Genomic DNA, 23068 nt, shown 5'->3' with positions numbered 1-23068 from the left:
TCACACTTTAAAAACTTTATTTATATAAAAAAATCATTTTGTTTTAAAAGCGTTACAAGAGTGTGCACAGGAATCAGACAAGGAACGGCTTGGCGCTTCCCCCTCCCCGCCTCCTTGGCCCCCCTCCCCACCAGGGCCGAGGAGGAGAGAAGGGGGATGCTGGCTTTTTGGTTCATTTGGAATTAAAAATTAAAAAAGGAATTAGTGTTTTACATATTTAAAGGAAAAGAGAAGAGTTAGACCCCAGAACAAAACCCAACCGAGCTGAGGTGGGGCTAGAAGCAGGGCAGGCCCAGCCAGAACTGGGGGTGAACTGGGGCAGGAGCAAGGCACCAGCTCCACCCCACCACCTCCCCGCGCCCCGGAGAGCCCGCCCCGGGGGGAGCCCCGGGCTGGGAGGGCTCCTGCTCCAGTTTGCAGCCTCCTGCAGAGGCTTCCAGTTGCACAGGGAGCCCCAGGGCCTCCCGAAAGATCACAGCACATGGATGTGCCCCAGCACCACAGCCAAGAGGAGGAGGAGGAGGAGGAGGAGCACATCCCAGCTCCCGCGGCAGCCCAGGCCAGGATGCCGATGAGCACCCCCTGCACCCTCTGAGAGAGGGCAGGGGAGCTGGGTTCCCCCCAGACAGGCTCCCAGCCCCACTGCAGACAGGTAAGGCTCCCAGTGGGGAAGGGAAGAGCTCAGCCCTGCCAGAAGCCCGGGAAACTCCCCTTTCCCAGGGAAGCAGCTGGACAGTACGATTCAAAGAGCTATTTCACAGTGGCAAAAGAAAGGCACGTGTCAAGAGAAAGTCAGCGGGGCAGCGCCGCGGGATCCCGGCTCCAGGTGCCCGGCACAGTGCGCCCTGAACCGCCCGCTCTCCCCAAAACCCAAATCTCCTCCCTCCGCGGGACCCCGGCCCACGGCCCCCCCTCCTCACAGAAGGATCCTCCTCACACAGGCACTGGGTGGGAGCCAGGGCCCCATCCAGACCCCTCTGCAGGATCCAGAGCTGGATCTCCCCCTTCCCACGCCCTCGAAGCCTCATCTAGAGCAAAGCAAGAGACATTATTGCTGCTTTTCCTTCCTCTCGCCCCCCGCGCCTCCAGCCCCCGGACTCTGGTCCTGCAGCCCTCAGGGAGGAGGGATGCTCCTGTTGTCCCCACGGCCCTGGCTGAAGAGTGATCCTGCACAAAAAAATATATCCTATAGGCAACAAAACCAAACCAAAAACAAGGCGGCGGCGAGTGAGGTCCCAGTCCCTGTCCCTGCAGACGCCTCGGAGCAGGGCGAAGGCGTGGGAGAGAAGGCAGCTCCTGGTCAAGGCAGAGATCCGAGTCCTTGTGCAGCATCCACGCCGGCTGATCCGGCAGAGTCAGGCAGGAAGGTTTAACTCTCAGGAAGAGGGAAGTGGTGGAGGACGGGAGGAGAAGGAGTTGTTCTCAGTGGTGGTGTCCCAGAACAGGGAGGTGCAGCGGCCCGAGGAGACCGAGTGGCCCGGGCTGCCCCGGGGACCCGGCCCAGGCGTTTGGCTGGATGGTTGGCACAGAGAGTCCAGCAAAAATTCCAACAATAAGACAAGGTAAAAGTCGGTCCATTCCACCATGAAGAGTTATATATTTATATATATAATATATTATCAACCCAAACGGAGTGGAGGCGGGGAGGCCAGCTAGATCTTCTGCTGTGGAGAGAGAGAGAGAGAGGGGGACAGGCATTAAGGCTGGAGCAGGAGCAAGAGCGGAGGCAGGATCACGGCATCAGTGATTGCAGCAGCAGTGATTGGAGCAGGATTTGGCTGGCCAAGCACCCCTAAGAGCACAGCAGGATCTGTCACCACTGTCAGATTGGGCAGGACACCGTGGGACATACCGACATGGGGGAGGGCACAGCAGCATCTTCCTCTGCCTCCTCTACCTCGGGCTGAGACTCCTGCCCCTCCTCCTGCTGCAGACACACGGGGTTAGTAGGGGGCCATGGCATGGGGGGTGTTAGTTGTGGGAGCCCAGCTCTCCCCTCCTCTGCCAGCCAGGACAGCAATGCGGCATTTCCTGCACCCATCCCACTCTTCCCGAGTTCAGGAGAACTGCTCACCATCAGCGGCGCTGCCTTCACCGGCTCCATCTCCCCGAGGTCACCAGATCGGTCCAGCGTCCTGCTGTGGTCCCTCTCGTTGAGCGTGGAATAGTTGTCTGGAGCAGGAGAGGGGACAGTCGGTCAGTCTGCTGCACCACCCCCGCAGCAGATGTGAACTCTGCCCCACTCCCCACATACCGAGGGAGGGTCCCCTCTCCTACCTGGTCCCATGTTGCTCATCTGGATCTCCTCCCGGGAGGATTTCTTGTCTACAAGCATGGGAGAGCACATCAGGGACAGTCCCTGCAGCCAGGAGCCGCAGAGGAACTGCTCCCTGCCCCGGCTGGGGGAGCCCGGGCACAGCTGCAGCTGCAGCTCTGTGACCCAAGGACACCACAGGACCTAAGGTGCCAGCCCCAAGAAGCCATCTAAGGCCCAAACTGACAGCTCTGATGTCCAGGAAAGCCACCCAAGTCCCAGACTGATGGCCTTGTGTGAGCAGCTCTGGCTGCCAGGGGAGCCAAAGCTGAAGAGCAGGGAGGGGACCAACACCAGCTGCCCTGGGTACCCACGAGGCAGAGGGACGATGGCGGGCACGGTGCTGAAGGTGGGCACATACCTGTTTTTTGGTTCCTGTCGATGAGAGGCAAGGTGCTGTCATCAAAGGAGTTGCCTCCCTGGGTCCGAGAGGCATTGCTCAGGTTCACCTACCGTAACAGACAGTGACCACTCAAACCCTGGGCCCAGAGGCTCCTTCCCACCAGCACTAGCACAAACCCAGGAGCCCTCCCACGGCCCTTGAGGAAGGGCCCCAAAGTAACCAGAGGGTGCTGAAGTCCCCACTGCACCCCTGTCAGGATGGGGGGGCCTGCCTGGACCAGGGCAGTGCCCGGCCCTCCAGTAGCAAGGGCAGTCCCCGCTTTTGGGAAGGAAACTGAGCCTGGGAGAACCTCATTCTTCAGCACTGCCACAGCAGCACTTGGGGTGACAAAATTCCTGCCTCATGCTCATGTGGGACAGGGGCACAACACTTTACAGAGTGCTCCGAGCAGAGACTTCCTGCTGGCCATTAGCTGAAAAACAGCACAGGGACACCTCTGCGAGTGCCCAGTGCCACCAGCAGGGTGAAGAGCTGCAGGCCAGTACTGCCAAGCTCCAGGAACACCCTCCTCCCTGCTGCAGGACCCCCCACCGACCGCCCCAGGGCATCCCCGCACCTGGAAATCTGACTTCTTCCAGCCTTCCTTCTCAAGGGGCTTCCGCAGCTCCTTATAGCCCCAGACTGTCTGCAGGACGAGGGCGGCTGCCCGGACTTCTCTCTCTGAGCGGTTCCTAGGAAGAGGCGAAGGAAGAGATGTTTGGAAACCTGGAGAAAGTGAAGCCCCTCTCCACCCCCAGCATCATCCTTTGAGCAGAGCCTACCCAGATTTGTTGATCAGCACAAGCTTCTCGATGCCCTGTGTTTCCCGGAGCTTCTTGGCCGCCTCGAGGTTGTCCACGATCACTTCATTGATGGTGTTGAGGATTGACACTACTGTGTCCTCAGAGAGGTTTTTGGCAGGGGTCTGCTGGCCTCCAGGCAGGTTCTTCACCAGGTTGGGGATGGCATGTTTGCCTGGGAAGGATAAAGAGCTGGGCATGAGCAAGCAGGCAACAGGACTGAAGGGAAAACCACCGGCAGGTGACCCATTGTGCTGCCCCTCTCTGCAGAGCTCAGCACTCTCTGCTCTGGGCGGGGGCAGCAGACAGAAGCTGGGCTGACGCTGTGCCCATGCACTTCCCCGGCAGCCAGGAGGAGGAGGAGGAAGCTCCTGCCTAGCCCGCGTGGGTACAGGGAGCGTGCCGTCCTCACCGATCAGCTCCTTGTTGCGCAGGTCCACAGCCAGGTTGCGCAGGGCCCCGGACGCCGCTTTCACCACGCGCTCGCTGTCGTGGGTCAGGAGGTCGGCGATGGCGGAGAGCCCCTTCTCCTGGCGCAGGGCCGAGCGGATGTAGCGGCCGTACTGCGGGGAGGCACGGGGCCACCGCGTCACCCGGGGCTGGGCACACCCGCCGGCCCCACGGGCGGTGCGGTGCTCCCGGCCGCCCGGGCCCCCTCCCTGCCACGCCGCCAGCTCTGCGGGTACTCACCGTCCAGCTGCCCGCGCACAGGTTCTGGATGGCTCCAGCCGAAGCCTCCAGGATAGCTGGGGTCTTGCTTTCCTTCAGGAGGGAGATGTATATCCGCACCACTTCTGGCTGGAAGAGGAGCTCGTAGCCTGCCGGGAGCACATGGGTAGGAAGGGCTTATCCAAGGGCTCCACTAGCGTCTGCCTAATCCAAAGGGGCACTGCTGGGCAGATGAGGCTGGAAGCTTCTTCCCAGGCTCCCAGGGGGTGGGATCCTTGGCACAGAGGGCCAGGCTGCCCCAGGGTACCAGAGACTCCAGCCGCTGCTTGGCCAGGGGCTGTGATTGACCCCCTGGAGCAGTACTTCCCTCTGAAGGGCGGCTGTCCTGAGGCAGCGCTGACCTCATCCATGCACAAGATCCTCACAACTACTGGCAGAGCTCCCGTTTTAACAAGCCCTTGGGCATTCCTGCTCCAAACACAACTTCTGCCCATTGGAGAGGCTCACTTGAATGGGAAACAGCTCCTCTTGCTCGCTCCTCTCCCAGGCTGCTGTGGCAAAAGCTGCCCTGACACCCAAGCCCTGCATAATTGCTCAAGGAGCATACCTTTGGCTGGAGTTGTTCTTTTGGGAAAATCCACTGTGTCGGCACCAGGGTCTTCCGGGAGCTTTTTACCTTCAAACGGCAAGTGGAGAGGCGTGAGACTCCTCCTCTCCCCACCCACCTCGGCCCAACAGCTCTTTGCCACTTGCAGGAACAAGCCCAGAGGCGAGCTGAAGCCAAGCAACCAGCATGTCCCAGGAGAGGACATTGGGGGCATTAGCCACGCTGCAGGCAGAACGTGCCCAGCTGGGGAGGGGGGACAAAGAGAGCTGGAGAAAGCACCCAATTAAACCACAGGAAAAGTAAAACCAAGAGCGCACTCACCTCTGGAGAACCACTCGTCTATTGGTGAGGCGGAGAGAAGGACAGGAGAGAGGGGAGGCAGGAGAAGAGAGGTGCCGACAGCGTCATGGGGCAGATCATTTGGCAAGAAAGCAAAGGGGAGGGGAAGGGGTAACACAGGAGACAAGGGAAGGCGTGGAATTAATGGACATGTATCCGTCACCATCCCGCCACCACGGACACCCACCACAGCTTGTGTCAAACGCTTTGGGGCAAGCCAAGCAGCAGCTCCCAGAGCCAGGGAAGCAGGGACCATTGCGCCTCTGGAGAAAGCTGCCCCCTCCAGCCTTCACACGAGATGCCCCAGTAGGAGCACAGAGACCCCAGACCACCCTCGAGAGCCGCCTCTGTCCCCCTCCCTCCCCTCCCTGCTGCTGCTGGCACACGAACCTTTGCCTTTCTTGGCCCCGAAGCAGCTGGCGGCGTGGGGCCCGGCATTGTTGGCAGGGGCAAGGGGCGTCTCCTGGTAGCGCTCGGCGTGGGGGATCTCGCGGTGGACTTGGTAGGACAGGTTCCTCAGCAGGCACACACAGTTCTCCACCAGCTGGGGAGAGAACCAGAGCGTCTGACTGAGACGCTGGGAGCAGCACTCCAGCTCTGCGAGCGAGGGCCCGACCCAGCCTTCAGCTTAAAGCTCAAGGAAAACCCAAGCCAAGACCTTAACCCAGGCAGACTGGGAAGCCCTGAGCCAGGGACAGCAGCGTGGGGATGAGTGACACAACCAGGCCCCCACTGGGGAGGCCAACATTGCTACCCCAAACCGCAGGCTGAGAGCCAGACACCTCCTGGTCCAACTGCGCCAGGTGCACCCCACGCAGGCTCTCCCCTTCCCGACACCAACCCCGCTGTGGGGTACCTTGCTGTCCGAGTCCTTCTGGCCGATCTCGGACTGCACGATGTAGATCAGGGCGTCCACCAGCCCGTCACATTCCCGCAGCTTCCGACGGGCCTCGCTCCGCTCCGAGCTCACGTTCCTGGCAGGCAGGAGAGAACCGTCACCGGAGAGACAGCTGAGAGCAGGCGAGGGGCAGCCCGCACCCCGCAGAGCTCAAGAGAGAAAACGGCTCCTGTGGCTCCCCTCACCGAGGGGAAACGCCTCCAAACTCAGGGTCTGCGTCACCAGCAGCTGTCTTAGCAGAGCAGCTGCTCCACAGACCCCTGGAAGTGCCAGGAACGGCCCGGAAAGAGTGTTGCAGCCCAAACCCAGGCCAGTGCTCTGACAGATCCATACCTAAGGCAGCCAGCGGTGTTGGTGAGCACCGACTCCCACTCTATATGGCGGGGTTTGGAGTCCTCGTTGGGCTCCCGCTCCCAGCCGGAGCGGGGAATGACCACCTCATCCGTCAGGGCATGTAGTGCGTGATCCACGATGGCCATCTTGATGGAGTCGTGCGAGGAGAGGTTCCACAGCGTCCCTGCAACGCCACAAGCGGAAGGTGAGCACTCGGACCCTGGTCACAGACCCCACCCCAGGGCCCAGCCTGCCCTGCCCTGCCCTCCCTGGAGTCACTACCTGTGATGACCTCGGTGAGGTCCATGTCGTGGGCCTTGCGCAGCAGGCGCACCAGCGCGGGCACGCCGTCGCAGTTCTTGATGGCGATCTTGTTATCCTGGTCCTTGCCGAAGGAGATGTTCTTGAGGGCTCCACAGGCGCCGTAGTGCACCTCCTTCTTGGGGTGGTCCAGCAGCCCCACGAGCACGGGGATGCCCTTCAGCCGGCGCACCTCCGTCTTCACCTTGTCGTTGCGGTAGCACAGGTGCTGCAGGTAGGCGGCCGCGTTGGACTTGACGGCGTCCAGCCGGAAGCTCAGCATGGCTATGACCTCCGGCAGCTCCGGCTGGCGCCAGTTCCCTGGGGCCGGGCCGCCTTTCCGCAGGCTGTCCAGGCTGGCCAGGCTGCCCCGCTCGTGCTGGGCCAGCGGGGCCCAGTAGTACCGGTCGGGGGCCACATCATCCACCAGCATGTCTTCATAACTCCTAGGAGAGAGGGCAGAGGGTGTCTGAGCACAATCCCGGACCTGGGGGAGGCTGTGTCCCCTCCAGCCCACCAGAAGGGATGAAGCTGGATCCTGGTCTCTGAGCCCTGTGGAAGCAGGAGCCAGCCCTGGGGCACGGGCAAGAGCCAGCCCCACAGGCAAGGTGCACTGCTGCCCACCCCCGCATCCTGACCAGGAGCAGCTCATCCACAGACTGGCAGCGCTGGGAATGAGCCCAAAAAAGCACACGGAAGTTTGAAGTGTTAACTACTGCCCCACATGCCGAAGTGACATTTCACACTCCCAGAACACACACATCTTCTCAAACCCCAGATTCTCCCATTTTTGCAGTCACTGGCACTATAATCCTTCCCCCACACAGGCAGAGGAATCCAGTGATTTCCAACAGAAAGGGATGGGAGGGAACAGCTCTGTCACCCCTGCTGTGCCAGGACACTGAGGACATTCAAACAAGACCCAAGGAGAGGCTTCCACTCTCTGCTCTGGCTCACACCTGCCCCAGGGGCTGCTCAGCCACCTCCCGAGCTCCTGGATCAGGCACACTCAGCTCCTGCCCATGAGCATCCTGACAAGGATGGTGGCAGGTCCTGCTGCTGCCACCACGTCCCTTCCTACAGCCTCTGGTACAGGACTTGCCCAAGCCACCAGCTTTAGAGCCGCTTGCGCAGCCACGCACCCACCGGGCGCTGTGGCACCGCCGTGGTGCGGCGGCGGGCTGCCCGGCTGGCTTCCAGCAGGTCCCAGTGGGGACCACGCCTGGCTGCTCAGAGGTGCCGAGGAGCAGCAGCAGCACAAGGCTGGAGCGGGACGCGGCCACCAACACTTGCCAACACGGCTGGCAGCTGATCCTGCTCCCGTGCCAAGACTCAAGCTCCCTGGAAGGGAGGTCCCATCCCGCCACAGTGCCAGATCCCACTCTGCAAGTGTGGGGGATTCCACCTCCTGCGGTGCCGGATCCCCCCCCCAGGCAAGACGGGGCTGGGCAGGGAAGGACCTTCCTTCCCTCCTTCCCTGCAGAGGGAGCTCCGAGAAGAGCCCCAGAGCAGGGGCCGGAGCTCTCCGCGGCTGATGGCAGCCAGCGCGCGCGGTGTCCCGCGGCTCGAGGCGCTCCTTCGGCTCCGCGTGCCTGGCGAGCTGCCTCCCCGAAGGGAAGTCGTTAACAGCCAGGCTCCTGCTCAAGACAAACATCTCTGAGGCGGGGGGACGCTGCTCTCCCTGTTCCCATCGCTGCGAGCTGGGCAGCCCGCGCGGACGGTAACTGAGAAGGTGAGGGACAAGCCAAGCTCAACAGCGCCTGGATTCCACAGATTGCTGTGATCTTTATCGCTCTCTCTGCCCGGGGAGGGGGAGCCGGCTCAGGGGCCCACCAACCCATCTTTCATACCCTGAGTCGCTCCCACAACTCCAATAGAGTTGACTCTCCCTGCATGACCCACATCCCCCAGCCTCCCACCCGGATGCAGCTCCTGCACTTGGCTCCTGTAACCCCCGTCCTCCAGGACCTGGAGGAGCAGGAGCACAGACACCTTCCTGCGCAGCAGAGAGGGCTTGTGGTCTCAAAGGCCACCCAGGACACAGCCCAGGGAAAGTACACGAGCCAGAGTCTCTGTCTGGCCAAGCAGCCAGGGGTTGGACACACCCGTGTAACCCCTTCTGCCCAAGATGTTCCCTGAGGGATGAGACCTGATGGCCATGTGCTCAAAACTGCCCACACTGGCTCGTCCCCGGCTGCCCAAGGGGGGAAAAGCCTGGAGCAGCCCTGCCTGCCCTCCTCCAGCCGGCACAAGCTGCACAAAGCGAGGACGCCGAGCAAATCCATCTGGGTGAGCAACCGCCCTGACTGGTTCAGCAGAGCCCAGGAGCACTTGTGCTGGCACCAGCCACAAGGACAGACAAAGCTGCTCCTTTGGTCCCTCTCGCAGCCAGGAGCTACCCTGGATTTACAGCATGCACCTGGATTGGGCAGATCTCCACAGGGGCTGGCAAGAGTCTCCTCTCCCCCAGGTCTCTCTCCCTGTTGTCTCTGTTTTGTGTCCCAGGATTTTAGGCAGCCTGTGCTGAGCCTTACCTGTCTGCCTGGGCCCACTCTGGGGCACTCAGGAGGTGCTGACACAGTCCCTTCCCCATCTCCAGGACTCTGGCTCAGCCCCTCGCTCCACTGCTACCTCACCACGCCCAGAGCCATCCCCCAGCACCTGCCCGAAGTCCTGCTGACAGCCCAGCAAGGAGCAGAGCAGGAAGCAGTACTTGCGCAGGGACAGCTGGCACCAGAGATAAACGGGCAGGAGTCACGACCTCAGGCATGTGACATCCTGAATGCCTGGCAGGGCAGGAAGGAGCTCCAGGACCCTGCTCTGGCCTCCGAGGGCAGCACAGCCCAGCAAGCTGGAGGAGCCGCCATCGCCACAGACACACAAGGAGGAGAAGCTGCTGCTGCTGCCGCCGAACAGGTTGAGCAGCTTCTCCCACCCTGCCCTGTGGCAGGGTCGGGCTGTGCAGGAACGCTCCTGGGGCACTGTGGGGCCGAGCCCTGCTCACCCCAGCCTGGGCTCAGCTCCGCTTCCCGGGGCTGCTCTTGGCTCAGAGAGAGCACAGTCGTGGGACTGCAGCTGCTCCCGACACACAACCCACACAGGCACCACTCCCAGAGGGATGCACCACACTGGGGCACACACGGCCCTGGTGGCACAGAGGGAAGGGCCTGGAGCTACATCCAGCTGCCCACCGGAACTCCTGGCTGCAGGACGACCGGCTCAATTAGCACCCAGGTTTAACCACCAATTAAGCAGACAATTAGAAGCGGATGCAAGTTTTCTCCTGCGTGAGCCACGTGTGACTCAGCTCAAAGTGTTGTGTCCGTGGTCCTCCCTCCTCCAAGGAGGGTGAAGTTCAAGGGACCCCAGAGCACCCCAGAGCCTCCTGCCACGTACCTGAGCCGCCGCCGAGCGTCAGACGGGGTCCCCGCCCTCCTGGCCGTGCCGTAGTCAGACATGAGCCCGTAGTCCACGTCTTCAAAGCCCACGCTGCGCTGGTCATCCTCCAGGCCGTAGGGCTCGGGGTGGAAATGGTTGAGGTCCATGTTGCTGCCCCCGACGCGCACCTGGGGCTGGGGGCCGTAGATATCCTGGCGGCTGGGGGCGCGGTAGGTGTCCATGGAGGGGCGGTAGCGCTCGTCGATGCGGGTGACGCGGGACAGGCTGCCGTAGCTGTGGTCGCTGCCCGGGTACCCGTCCTCGTAGGGGCGGCCGTAGCCGTCGGGGTAGTGGTAGTTGCGAGGGAGGGTGGCTGTGCCCGCCTGGCCCAGGTAGCTGCCGGGGCCCCCATTGCCGTTCTTGCGGAAGTTCCTGTCCATGGTCTGGACATAGTTGCTGGTGACGGGGGACGTTTCCAAAGGCAGCCCATCAGGCCCCACCGGCACCTGCTGCACCGTCCGGGTGGTCACGGTCTTCACCACTTTCTTCACCTGGAAGGGTGGAGCAGGACACGCTCACATTAGGAAACCCACCATGTCCCTGCGTCCCCACATTCCCCTGCCGGCCCAGCACTTTACTTCAGGACCATTTCACGCCCTGTTTCAGCTCATGGCAGAGCACCCAGCCACCAGGGTCCCCCACCGTGCCCTGTCCCTCCATGGTGTCCCCAGGCCTGTACCGTGGTCTCTGTACGCCGGGTTGTCCCATCATCCGATGTCTCCACAGACACAACTGACATGGCCCCTTCCGGGTCCTCCTCCATGGTGTACGTCTCCTCCACGATCTGGCCCGGGTCCTGCATCCTGGGGATTGTGCTGTACAAGAGGTGGCTGTGGTCCTGACAGGAGAAAGCAACAGGTAGTCAGACCCTGTCACCAGTCTGGACCTTCCTGGGAGTCAGCTGGATGAGAGATCTTTCCTCACAGGGAGCCCTGATACCTTTCGGAAGACGGTACCTTTAAGCCAGAGTGGCCACATGAGAAGCCCAAGTCACCCTCTCCCAGTTGGAATGGGGACACTAGGGCACTGTCCTGGACCCTCCCCCAGCAAGGAGGCTGCCCACAGCCAGAGGGCCGAGCTCCCCCTACCTGTGGCCCGTTGAGCTTCAGATCTGAATACTTCTGCCTTTCCAGGTCAGCATCGCCCAGGAAACGTCCGTTCTGAAACACAGCAGGGCAGCAGGCCTGTTACTACACGGATCCACCACGCATCCATCCTCACCTCCCTGCAGGGCCCTGAGCAGCCCGTCTCACGCATCGGACAGACACACCCGCCATGCACCCCACGGGAGCCCCAGGAGAGGAACGTACTCCTCAGGGGTCTGTGCCATGTGCAGCAAAACCTCCTCTGGGCCAGCCTGGGGAACAGTCGGAGGAGACACCCTGACATCCCAGCTCTCCCGCACGCTCCTGATGGAATGGCCACGACCTTTCCCTGCTCCCCAGCAGGGCCCCGGACACCTTCCACATCTCCCGAGGCAGGAGCCACCAGTGACCCCAGAGGCCCCCCCGGGCCTGGGGGAACCGCGCGGTGGCCGATCGCAGGGTGCTGCTGTTTGACACTTGAACTCTTCCTCTGTCCATCCTGCCCTGCCCCACAGGTCCCTCCTGGCACCACCACCTTCCACAGCCGGAAAGGCACCCGGCTCCTGCACACCACCACGCACCAGCCCTCCGGGCACCCCTCTCCAAGACTGAGCCTGAGAAAGTGAGGAGACACCTCAAGCCAAGGCAGATGAGACCACATTTCCAGCCCTGCAGAGAAGATCTCTCCAAGCCCTGGTTTGGCCGTGGGGGGACCGACAGACTCCAGGGATTTGCCCTTTGTCACACACAGAGGGAGACACGCAGCCCCCAGCCCCAGCATTCCGGCTGCCCTCCAAGCAGCCGAGTGGGATGGGGAGCAGAGATGCCCTGGAACTCAGCACAGCCAACCTCTGACCTTCCCAAAACCAGAGCAGAGCCGACCTGGCAGCAAGACCCTCCAGGCTGGCACCTCCTCCCCCGAAGCCTCTGTCTGCCGAGGCAGGCCTGCACACCCCCAGACCAACTCCAGTACACCAGTGCCACAAGAACAGCCGGGCCCTCCTCCTCCTCCCGTATCCAAGGAGGGCTGAGGGGAGGCAGCTCCGGGGGCTCCAGGAGCCTGTGCACGCCCCCTCTGCCGAGGGGGTGTTTTACCTGGTGCCGCCGGGTGAGCGTGCCGTTGGCCAAGCCCGGGCCGGCGTCCTGTGGGGAGACCCGCACTCGCTCCAGCTGGGCTGAGACATGGCGCCGTTCCTCCTCCAGGGCCCGGGTCAGCTTCTCGAACTGTGCCTCCTGCTCCTTGACAGAGGCAAGGATGCTGGCGGTCGACTCCACTTCCGAGTCGTCCATGGGTGACGGGTGCCCAGGGTGGGCAGGGCGGGGGGCACAGGGAGGCACAAGCGAAGGCGGCTTGGTGGCAAGGTGAGGGTGGGAAAAGTGACCTCGAAGGGCAGGAGCCCCTCTCTTCACTGCACATGATTTTGGGGGAGGAAAGGAGGAGAGAAGAGCGGTCAGAAGAGACTGATTTCATTAAGACAGATTTTCAGAACAGGGGGGAAAAAAAAAAAAAAAAAAAAAATCTTACGGCATTAACACCCGCTCCCACCCATCACCAGAGAGCTGGCAAGAGGGTCCTGGAGCAGGACTCAGATGCAAACTGCCCCAGCGTTAAAGCCTGGAAAAATGTCACTGTGGGGCCAGAAGCTCCCCCCAGCACACCAAACAGGTGGGGCTGAGCCAGGTTCAGAAGAGCTGCTGTGGGCTGAGGGAAAACCTCATGGGTAAGGAAAAGCTGTGGGCAGGAAGTGCAGGAGGGGAGGGCATGTCCCTGGGGTGGGGCAGGGGACACTCCTGAAGAACAAGAAGTGACCCACATCCCACCGCTTCCTCCAGGGAAGGGCGGAGGGAGAGGGCCCTGTCACTTATCTGCTCCCTCCTCCTTGGTGTGGTAAGAGATGGGGAGACGGCCCTGGCTCCACAGCTCCTTCCTAGCCAGGAAAGGGGATGGAATGCAATGGGATCCCACTAATGGGGATCCCATCAGCCCCTGTGACTGCTGCCAAAACTCACCACCCTCCAGGGATGCTCAGCCCACAGACCAAGGAATGGGCTTTGGCCTGGACCCCTCCAACATCCCCGCCCAAAGGAGAACAGCAAGTGAGCCACAATCAACATTTTGGTACAGAAAGGCAATATTGTTCCATACAGACCTGTTAGAGGAGGAAGCTCAGGTTTGATTGGCAAAGGCACGGGACAGCCAGGTCTAGACGCAGAGAGTCATGGGAGAAACAGCCCAGCCACCACAGTGAGGAAGCAGGAGGGAAGAGAGCTGCAGGGACAGCGGGAGCAGGTCAAAATCACACACGAGAACTCCAAACAGGAGGTAGGGCAGGCACGGAGCTGGGAAACGGGCGCCTCTCTCCCACCCCCTCCCCTCTGAAGGATGGGCAGCGTCTGGAAGGGCCGGTGGGCGGCAAACGCGGCGCTGCTCCCACAACAGCCCCCAGCTCTACGGAGACTCCAGCACCCCTCAGAGAAACGGCAGAGGCGGGGAGGAGTGGCCAGGGCTCAGCCCTCCACCCCTCCCGCGCAGCCCGGCCGAGAGGTTTTCCCAAAGCTGTGCAGTCACGGCAGGCGTGTGGGGACTCGCTCGAGCCGGGCAGGCGGCACAGAGGCTGCTTTCCCACGGTCTCCAGCACCGGCTCTGCCCACTCCGCTCCCTGGTGCCACCGCCCCGGAGCGCCGATAAGGACGACCCGGGGCTGAGAGCTCGCTTAGGCAGCATCCCTGCTCCCAGCACCTCCTGCAGCCCCTCGGGACCCAGCCTGCAGTACATGCTGGTGCACAGGAGCTCAGTAAAGACTCTTCTGGTCCGTCACACCCCTCCCCACTCGTCCTGCGGCTCTGCTCCCCAAAGCCTCCCTCGGGTGCAGGCGCGTGTCAGCCACGGTGGCACCGCCGCGACGGAGCCCAGCCACGCAGGGTGGACGCTTTCCAAGCGCTTTGGAGGGCGCCCACAGCACGTTCCGCCATCTGGTCACTGCCACTCTGTCATCTGCCTTCATCAGTAAAAAAATCCAGTTGCTCTACTCGTGCCCACGTGGTGCCCAGCAGGAGAAGGAGCTGTGGCACACCCAGCCAAGCCCGGCACCCTGGGAGGAACGCGGCCCACCACCCTCTGGAGCACAGGCAAGCTTTTGGAGGCTCCCAGACACAACTCCTGGCGAATGCACGAAGCTTTCCACCCCTCCCACCTCGCGGCAGGTACTCCCTGAGGCTTTTCCAACCGATCAGCTGCCCGAGCCTTGTATGGAAATGCAGGGATGGCTCTGACCCTTGCTGCTCACTTGCCCTGCGGACTTGCAGGATTCTCCAAAGGAGAGGCTCGGTGCCTCCCAGAACACTGCTGACACATCCCAACTCTCATCCCTGAGTAGCACTCCGTATCTCTGGTGGGCTACCACCCACTTTAAGCAGGGACACAGATCCTCAGCCTTTCCAGGGCTCCCTGACGGAAGGGGAGCAGCTCCTTGCCACATCCCAGTATTGTCCAGCAGGACACAGGGCAGTCCTACCACCCCACGAAACAGCAGCATCCAAAATCCCAGCCAGCAGTCCCCTGGCTCGTTGGGATTTGTTTCCAGACTGGTATTTCAGCAAACCCTTTAAAGGAGGGGAACAGCCCCCTGTGGACGAGGGATCCTCCACAACATGGCCTTGTCCAAGCAGCTGTGCTCCCCAGCCAGCCCTCAACTGTGCCAATGCAGAACAGGCAGATTTTTACGGCACGGGAGGGCAGAGGCAGCGCCCTGACTCCAAGGAGAGACTTGGCTAGTCTGGTCTCATGAAGAGGATCACACCTGCAGCAAGTGTGGACTAGCAGGGTCTGGCTCTGTGGGAAGCACGGACAGGAGAGACGGGAGCCCCAGGAGATCCCCTTGGTCCCACACGGCTGCCAGGCAGGGCCCGCACAGCCCACTGGGCCGCCCCAGCCCCAAGTCCCCACCTCTGCACGTTCCCTGGGAATGGGGCTGGGAAACACTGACACTAACAATGAAACCTGCAGGGCTGTTAGGGCCCCAGATAAGGGGCCAGAGCAGCTGCGAGGCTGTTTCCTTCCCGTCCCTTCCACAGGGAGTAAACACAACAGCAGGGGAAGGAACAGGACAGGTCCCGCACCCTCCGGCTCCCGTCCCCTCGCACCCGCAAATCCACCAGTGGATGCTCAGGAGGGGCCACCCTGAGGGTCTCTCAGCAGGATCAGGCCACGTTAAGCAGAGAGACTCGGTGTCAGGGGCCATGCTGCCTGCACAGTCGCCATTCCTGCCCTGAGCACTGGACATGGCTCCACAAGGGGCAAGAGGTGCCAGCAGAAGGGGGCCTCTCCCAGTTTTCCTCCACCACCAGGACACACCAGCTCCCTCCGCCCTCGTTCCAGCCATTGTCTCTATCGATCTGGGATTAAAGACATAATTATGAAGAGGCAGTGCCAGGTCCAGAGAGGCCAGCAAGAGCTGTCCCCGCAGACACAGCCAACGCCATCCCGGCTGGAGCACGGCCATTCCCTGGGTTTGGCACACAACCTCCAAACTCGGCCCTACACCCCTCAGCCGTGAAGAAACCGCCCCACATTCAGGGACGGAGGACAGCACAGCCACTCGACGCATCCCAATGCCTGTTTGGGGCACTCAGTGGCCATCTCCGGAGCGAGGCAGGGAGGGCAGGAAGGGGAGAGCCTCAGTTATGCATCCTGCTCCCTCCAGCCAGTGAGCTGCTTGTGACAGCGCAAAGCCAAGTACACAGGAACCCGCAAGGGTGAAATTCCAGGGATCGCTTTGCGCCCATTCCCTCCCCTCCTCTTCCCCCCAGCCTCTGAAGATCCAACTACAGAGCATTCTTCCAGAGCCAGACCCTGACCAGCTCTGAGGATGGCTCATGAAGGCCCTTTCATCATGAGAGAGGCACTTGCTGACACACCCGTTACTTAAAAACCCCAGCAAGCCAAAAATATTTCAGCTGGCTCAGTTCAGGGCAAACCAAAAAGCCTAAGGACAAAGCACACCCTGAGCGGCTTCACCCCAGGGGCAGAACCCTCTCCGTTCCCCCAGCAGCCAGTACGAGGGAACACCAGGGAACAACGCAGTGACCCAGGAAGCTCCACATCTAAATCCCCCTGGCCTTATCTCCCAACTTCCCGGCACCAGCCCCACCCTGTGCTGTGCCCACAGGTCCCAAAGCCAGAGCGGGTCCACTGGAGAGATGTCACAGAGCCTCAGGAGCAGAGCTGCTTGCTGGCCAGCAGGCAGCTGCCAGCCCACCTGTGTGCACAGAGCTTCCCCACCACCATCTTCCAGTCTGCATAAAGGCTTGGCCACAGCCGGACAGGCACCCCAGACCCTGAGCCCTCCACAGCTCTCCAGCTGCAGCCAGCTTTGACACGGCAGGTTCTTCCAAAACCTCTCACCCTGGCTTCTTCTGGCAGAACTGCCTTCCCACAGAACAAATCCTTTGCCTGGAAAAATAAATTTCCAGGGCCAAACCACAGACATACCCTCTTAGAGTTCACCTGCACCCTCCTGTGCCAGAGGATGGAGTCCAGGCCTTGAAGGCTCCCCACCAGGAGCGTTTTCCTGGAGTCTGCCACAGAAAGATTAACCCCAGGGCCCAGACCGAGCCAACAGATGGGGAATTGTACTCCACAGGCCAGGGAAAATGGACAAGATCCGGCAGATAAGACTCAGGCTGGAGGCTTGACAGGCAGCACCACTGCAGCACAGGGGATCTCCAGCGTAGTCCTCTATGTGGATTCTTCCAACAACCTGCTCCAGCCCTGCTCCATGCCCCGAGTCCCTGGAGAGCTGTCACCCAAAGGTCTTGGGATCCCTGGGGCTAAGGCCGCTGCCTCAGCACAGAACACTTGGGGCAAAGTTCAACCCAAGCACCTGCCAAGTCAGAATCTCCTCTGCCACATCATCCCTGCCCCAGCAGCCTGCTAAGGGACGCACCAGGCGCCCACAGCCATCGTCCTCTGGCCACCAGGGAGGGGGAACAGAACGGCATCGGCTCTGTCTGCCACGTCCCGGCCCTTCACGCAGCTTCACCGCTTGTTTGAGACCCCCGGACACCTGTCCAGCGCGCGGCAAGGTTTGTCACCATGGCCAGACACCCTTGGCAGCCCCCACACCGTGAAGCATGAGCAGAGCCCTTCTCCTCCAGCTCCATCAGAGCCAGGACGGACACAGCCCCTTATCCAGGCTGGCTGAGTCCCCGTGGGGCTCCTGGGCCAGACCCACCTGCCACGCTGACAAGAAGGGATGCGCTTCCTGAGGAATTTTGCAACACAGTCCCCAACTCTGCTCCGATAACTGGCCTTTCCCTCTCAGCCCGAGGGCCTGAGGAGAGCCAGCCGGCTGCCCGCTCTCTGAAAGCTCTCAGCACCAGACCCTGTCCTCGAGAAAGAGAGGAAGCAACGAATTCTCCTGGTTGCAGCTGCCTATCATGATGCACTTAGGAAAACAGAAACTCCATCAATAATTCAAGCCTGCAGTTGTCCGAGTGCTCGCAGTGCACTTGCTCTGCACAGGCTCAACAGCCCTGCTAATTCACCACAGGCTTCTGGTCAGTCTCAATTACCTAAAAAATAAATGAGCCAGCATCCTTGGCATCTTTCCCCATGCTGAGCGCAGGGTGCAGGCTCACACATCAACCCTTAGACCTCAGCCTGGCCGAAGCAGCAGGGCACGGGAGGGGAGACCACGGGCCCGGGCTCACCTGCTCCTGTGTCCAGCTCAGAGCGCCTACAGCCCTCAGGCCATGGGGGAAGCAGGACAGCTGGTGGTGGGCAGTAGATCCCACATCCCTGTGCGGGTGAAGGAGAGTTTTGGCTGCTTTTCTCTCTCCCCCGGAGGCAGGAAGGTGCCCACAGCCATCATTGCAGAGCAGCCCACCCTTGAGGGACCCCTGCCCAGGACTACATCCTCATTGCCAGGCTGTGTGAGGCCCCTTGCCCCCACTCCCCAGCATACCCTGGCCCTGCCAGACGCTACATCGGACGAGAGGTTTCCTTGCCTCCTGCCCTGGGCTCCAGGAGGGCTCTTCCTGCCGGCAGGTCACAGAGCACGGTGGACTTCGGGCAGGCTGGCAGGTGGCCAGGAAAGGGCTGCTCCAGCGGCAGGTCGGACACCGCCCTGGGCGCCTGCCTGCCCCGGCCCAGCCCCACCTCCCCCGTGGGGAGCCGTGCCCCAGGTGCCGGTCACGGCAGGAGCCCGGCGGGTGAACACCCAGGAGCGGCGCCGCGGGCGGGGACAGGCAGGGAGCCGTTCCTCCTCCGCCCGTCACACCCAACTGGTTGGACTGGCAGCGGGATCGCCACCTGGCCTACCTCACCTGCCGCCCCCAGTGCCAAGGATGACGATGGCCACGTAGCCGGGACGGGTTGGGAAAGCCTCCCTTCGGAGAGGGGAGTCACCTGGAGACGCAAGCCGGGTGCAGATCGCACCTTATAAGGGAGCGGGCCAGCAGCCAGGGAGCAGGATGAGGAGGGAGCGATAAGGGCAGGGTGGGGCTGGAGGGGAGGAAGCAGAAGGAAGCAGGAGTGTGGGTCGTTCCCTCAGCCAGGGCAGGGGGCCGAGAACGGAGATACCGATCGGGTCTGCAGGACGGGTCTGGACACAGCCGACGTTGTGAAACACGGGCGATCCCCCGGGGAAGGGATCTGTCCCTGGCTGCGCTGAGGTCACCGGGCCGGTGCCACCCCGGCAGGGCCAAGAGTGAGGCAGCCGAGCATGGAGCGGCGCAGGGTCGGCTGTGGAGAGCTGCGATTGTTCTGCTGGAATGCCAGCAATCCTGCGGCGGGGCAGCTGTCCTCCCAGGCACGCCAGGGGCCACTCGCCCGCCTCCGAGCACGGCCAGGACACAGCATGCCAGGAGCTCCTTCCCTCCAGGAGAGCCGGGAAGCTGCCGACCCTCTGCACCGGCTGGATGGAGCACCACGGCGAGGGGAAGGGAGACGAGCTTCCCTCGGCATTTTCAGGGAGGAGAGGACCGCAGGAGGGCAGCCAAGCGGCCGGGCTCCGGGCAGAGACTCTGTCCGCCCGCAGCCCCCAAGCGGGACGGCCACAGGGCCGGAGCCTTCCTGCCAGCAACATCCTGCTGCATCCCACTGCCCCACTGCTCCCATGGGGCACTGCCTCGAAGGTCCCCGCCCTGGGGACAGCAGCAAGCAGGGTCCCCGCCGCCCCTCTGCACCAGCCCCACGGCTCACACCCCCAGGCCCAGGAGATTCACATGTCGGGAGCCCTGCAGCAGCACAAAGGCGGCTCTCTCTCCTCGCTGTGGGAATTCGCAGCTGAGCGCTCGGCAGGGACAAAGGGATTTCACAGGCACATCCCCAGCCGGCGGCCGGCCTCCCTCCCCCCGGCGTCCCCGCTTCCTGTCACAGTAGCACCAGACCTCGGGGGCGCAGCAGCAAACAAACACCCAGCGCCGGATTCTGGGAATGGGGCCAGAGCATTCCCGGGGCAGGCCACGCTTCGGCAAGCCAGCGGGCTCCTGCTTCACCCCAGTGGCTCCCGGGCAGGGGGAGGCAGCAGCCCCCCGGCTCTGCCACCGCGGCCCCAGGCGAGCAGGTGAGCCGGGGGGATTGCAGGGCAGCCCCCTGCTCCACCCAAGGAACAGTGGCCACCTCGAAGGGGCACATGAGCTGTCCCCACGGCCACAAAGCTCAGTGGACGCTAGCGCAGGGCTGAAGGTCAACGCGGCCCCCCGGGCTCCAGCCATGCCAATGTCCCTGCCCTTCACCCGTCCCCCCCACCCTCCACCAGGCTCAACTTTGCCATTCAGCTGCCTCTCTCCCACAGAGAGAACAAACACACCAGAGATAAGGGCCATACTGGTGGAGTCCAGGGAGCAAAGTCCCCTCTGTGAGACCCGAGGCTGCCTGCCCAAGCCGAGGGCACTGCAGGTGGGGGAAACTGCATGCTGTGGCTCCCCATCCCAGGGGCACATGAGCTACTCCAGAGCACACAAGCACTGCTGGCTGTCCCCAAGCAGAGAGTGCAGTCTGGCGGCCAGCATTCCCAGCAGGATTAGGGGCAGCCTCCCTTTATCAGGCCACGGGCGCAAGCACCTGCAGCTACCTGTGCCAGCCCAGCACCCGGGCACACGGATCTGGGACCATTCCCGGGCATAGAGCTTTCCCCACAGCCCTCTTCCCAAGGAAGCCACTTGAGATCATTTCCTGTCCCGCACCTGCAGCCCCAGGAACCGGTCCTGGCTCCAGTTACCCTGCTCCAACCAGTGGACAAAGGAAGCACAGGAGAATCTCACTGGCACCAGCACAGGCCCTGCACCACCGGGGACAGCCAGCACTATCCGCCCTTCCTGCAAGACCAAGTCACCAAGGAACCAGGAGTGGGGAGAAGGGCAGGAGACAGGGCCCCCCAGCCTTCCCAGCAACCCCACGTGGGGTCTCCCCACCCAAAGGGTACCCGGGCACCCCTGAGGCTGACAGGGCGCCCCTCCCTCTGCCAGAGGGGACACGCTCCCCTCCGCTCCCCGCGCTGAGCAAACAGGTGAAGTAGCATTTGGTGAGGGAGTGGCCAGGAGGGAATTGCCGAGATTAAGCCAAGCTGGCCGGAGGGAGCGGCCCAGGAGCGGGACCCCCTGCTCCCCCTCACTGCAGCCAGCCCAGACTCCCCGAGCAGGTAGGGCGGCCGAGGGCTGAGTCAGAGCACAAACCACGCGGGGCTGGGCTGAACTGCCCGGCTCCTCTCGCTCGGCATGACCTCATCAGGTGCCCGGCTCTCCAACTGCACGCGTGCGTCTGCTGGAGACGGCTCCGAGGGCCCTGCCAAGAGCAGTAATGAACGGGTGAAGGAAAGCCACTGGAGAAGCATCAGGCAGGAGCCAGGGAGTGAATCACGCACGGCTGGAGGTGGGGAAGGGGGTGCTGCAGCAGGGTGACAGCGAGCCCCCCAGAGCGCTCCGAGGCCCCGCGAGCTGCACACACAGGCTGGCGGGAGCCAGCGCTCACACAGAGCGGCAAGGGACACACAGGAGAGCGGGCCAGGCCACGCTCAGAGGGACAGCAGGACTCCATCCTGCCCCAGCCCCGTGCCCAAGCTGCCTGCACCCCCAGCTCTCTCACCGAGAAGCAGCTTCCCAGGCTCCTGTGCGAGCCGAAGGGAAGGAAACCTGCGCTTCCTGGTCAGACGGGAGATGACATCGTGGCTTCCCTTTCCTGCAAGTTTCTAAACACGACGTCCTGCCAAGGACCACTCCCCGCCGCCCCTGGCCTCCACGCAGACGACCTGGAACCAGGCTGGGAATGCCAGGCACGGGCACCACCACCAGCCCAGCCTCGGCCAGCTGTGCCAGCCAGAAGGTCAGCGTGGCCCACCCAGGAGAGCAGATGCCTGGCCTTCCAGCTTGCTGAAAGCATCCTGCCTCCAGGGAACACATCCGGGGGTTCTCTCACCCACAGTGCTATCACATTGCTGTCCAAGGCTGGGAGCATCCTAGAGGAGAGGGTGGAAGATGTTTTCCAACCCCGTGAGGCTCTGGCTGTGCCCGCCATGCCCCAGAGATGGGTTGGTTACCTGCACAGCTACAGCAGCACCAATACCACAACCCCAGGACAACATGTGCCCCCTAAGCCAGCTCTCCAGCCTCCCTCACACACCTCATCTCCATGGCTGCACGACTCCCTCAGGGCTCCCTGACACCGTGGGGCTGCCAAGGCTCCTGAAGGCAGGACAGGGCACCCTGGGAAGCCAAGCACAAGTCCCCTCAGAGCTCTCACGGCTGCCAGAGCTTTGCTCCGCAGGCCCATCCACCTGCCCTTCACAGGCAGCTTCTCTTGCTGCTGAAAGGAGAATGGAGAAGGGAAGTGAGTGGTTTTCCACCCCAGCCAGCTGCTGGTGACAGACCCTGGGCAGAGATCAGGGGAGAGCAGGTGGCTCTGCCGCACCAGTGCCTTCTGGAGGTAAAAGGAGGCAAAAAGAAGGGAGAGGAAGGATGGCACAAAGCCAACCTGGAGTAAGCGGGCTCCCCACATCAGAGAGGATTTCTCCCAGAAACACCCTGGGCTCTCCACCTCCTCCCCCTCAGACCCCAGCGAGCAGGAGGGGGACGACATCTCTCCCCCCGGAGCGAGCCGGCCTGCCCGCAGCTGAGCCAAGCATGGCAAGCAGCAGCCCTGCGTGCAGCAACACGCTCGCAGGAATGCGTTACTCCATTGGGCAAGGGGCCTGCCAGCAGCATGCAAACACCCCCGGTGACCCACCCTTCCAGGTCGGAAAAACTCGTCTTTGCAGTTCCACACACTCCCTCCCACCCACAGCAGATACCCACATGCAGCCCAGCACCACCACCTCTCCTTTCCGACTGGGCCGGGACCGGGGCTGGGAGCACCGGGAAGCAGCTGAGACAGCCAGGAGCTCTTCTCAGAACGGACCAGCCCCAGCGCCACACGAGATGGGGGAGAGAGGAAAACGCATCGTCTGGGGACAGGGAGACGCCTTCCTCCTTCTGGACAGGGCGGGAACCAGTTCCCCATACTCATCCAGTCCAAGGCCACCCAGCTCTCACACACAGGGGGCCACCTTGCTCCCTCCCCCAGGTAACCACTCTCCTATGCAGGAGGCGCTTTCACGGTTGCAAAACCTGCGTGAGACAAGGGGAGAAGGGAGAGCTGCCCTCCCACATGCTCCGGCTGCTGCTCCCCATGCCCAGTGCCCACAGCCCAGCCCTCGGGGACCCAGCAGTGGCAAGTACAGCTCAGGTGTGCCCAGGAGGGCCAGTGAACTTTGAGCAGCATTTGCTGTGACCAGGGCCAACGCCCAGAGGCCAGGATGGAGGTACGGGAACAGCTCCTGCCCTCACATGCACGAGCCCAGCACGCTGCTGCCACCAACCCCAGCCCACCCAGGGGCATCTCATACAAGCCCTGGAGCTGCAGATGT

At 62.4% G+C, this 23068-nt stretch overlaps 1 protein-coding gene across 6 annotated transcripts; it reads right to left on the bottom strand.

Moving 5' to 3' along the window:
* CTNND1 (catenin delta 1) lies at positions 1-18051 on the bottom strand. Of its 6 annotated transcripts, none has more exons than XM_042021280.1 (19): positions 13316-18045; positions 12261-12574; positions 11169-11240; positions 10760-10918; positions 10039-10571; positions 6625-7088; positions 6343-6526; positions 5968-6085; positions 5502-5655; positions 5094-5111; positions 4773-4841; positions 4187-4314; positions 3909-4059; positions 3479-3671; positions 3274-3388; positions 2676-2763; positions 2278-2325; positions 2075-2172; positions 1-1661 (listed from the first exon to the last, which is right to left on the bottom strand). In XM_042021280.1, the coding sequence occupies exons 2-19, from the start codon at positions 12453-12455 to the stop codon at positions 1653-1655; spliced, it is 2796 nt and encodes a 931-aa protein (XP_041877214.1). In that variant the 5' UTR covers positions 12456-12574; positions 13316-18045; the 3' UTR covers positions 1-1652. The 6 variants fall into 6 exon arrangements, with proteins under 6 accessions (XP_041877214.1, XP_041877213.1, XP_041877208.1 ...); XM_042021279.1 differs by having other exon boundaries at positions 1-1664; positions 13316-18044; XM_042021274.1 differs by having other exon boundaries at positions 1598-1927; positions 13316-18048.
* Between the last annotated feature and the right edge of the window lie 5017 nt (positions 18052-23068).

The sequence above is a fragment of the Corvus kubaryi genome, unplaced genomic scaffold (genome assembly GCF_017639235.1).
Source record: "Corvus kubaryi isolate FWS band 111438036 unplaced genomic scaffold, C.kubaryi_AGA036_p1.0 37130, whole genome shotgun sequence".
In the NCBI taxonomy this organism is placed as follows: Eukaryota; Metazoa; Chordata; class Aves; order Passeriformes; family Corvidae; genus Corvus; species Corvus kubaryi.
The sequence above is the reverse complement of the archived record's forward strand: the minus strand, read 5'-3'. Positions and strand labels throughout refer to the sequence as shown.

Bases quoted from the DNA above. Each gene is read 5' to 3' on its own strand.
- CTNND1 (XM_042021274.1), bottom strand. From the start codon at position 12,455: ATGGACGACTCGGAAGTGGAGTCGACCGCCAGCATCCTTGCCTCTGTC. The intron at 10,572-10,759 runs GTACAGGCCTGG...CCACCCTTCCAG, and splicing joins CCCGGCGTACAGAGACCACG to GTGAAGAAAGTGGTGAAGAC. The intron at 4,060-4,186 runs GTGAGTACCCGC...GCCTCCCCGCAG, and splicing joins TGTGCGCGGGCAGCTGGACG to TACGGCCGCTACATCCGCTC.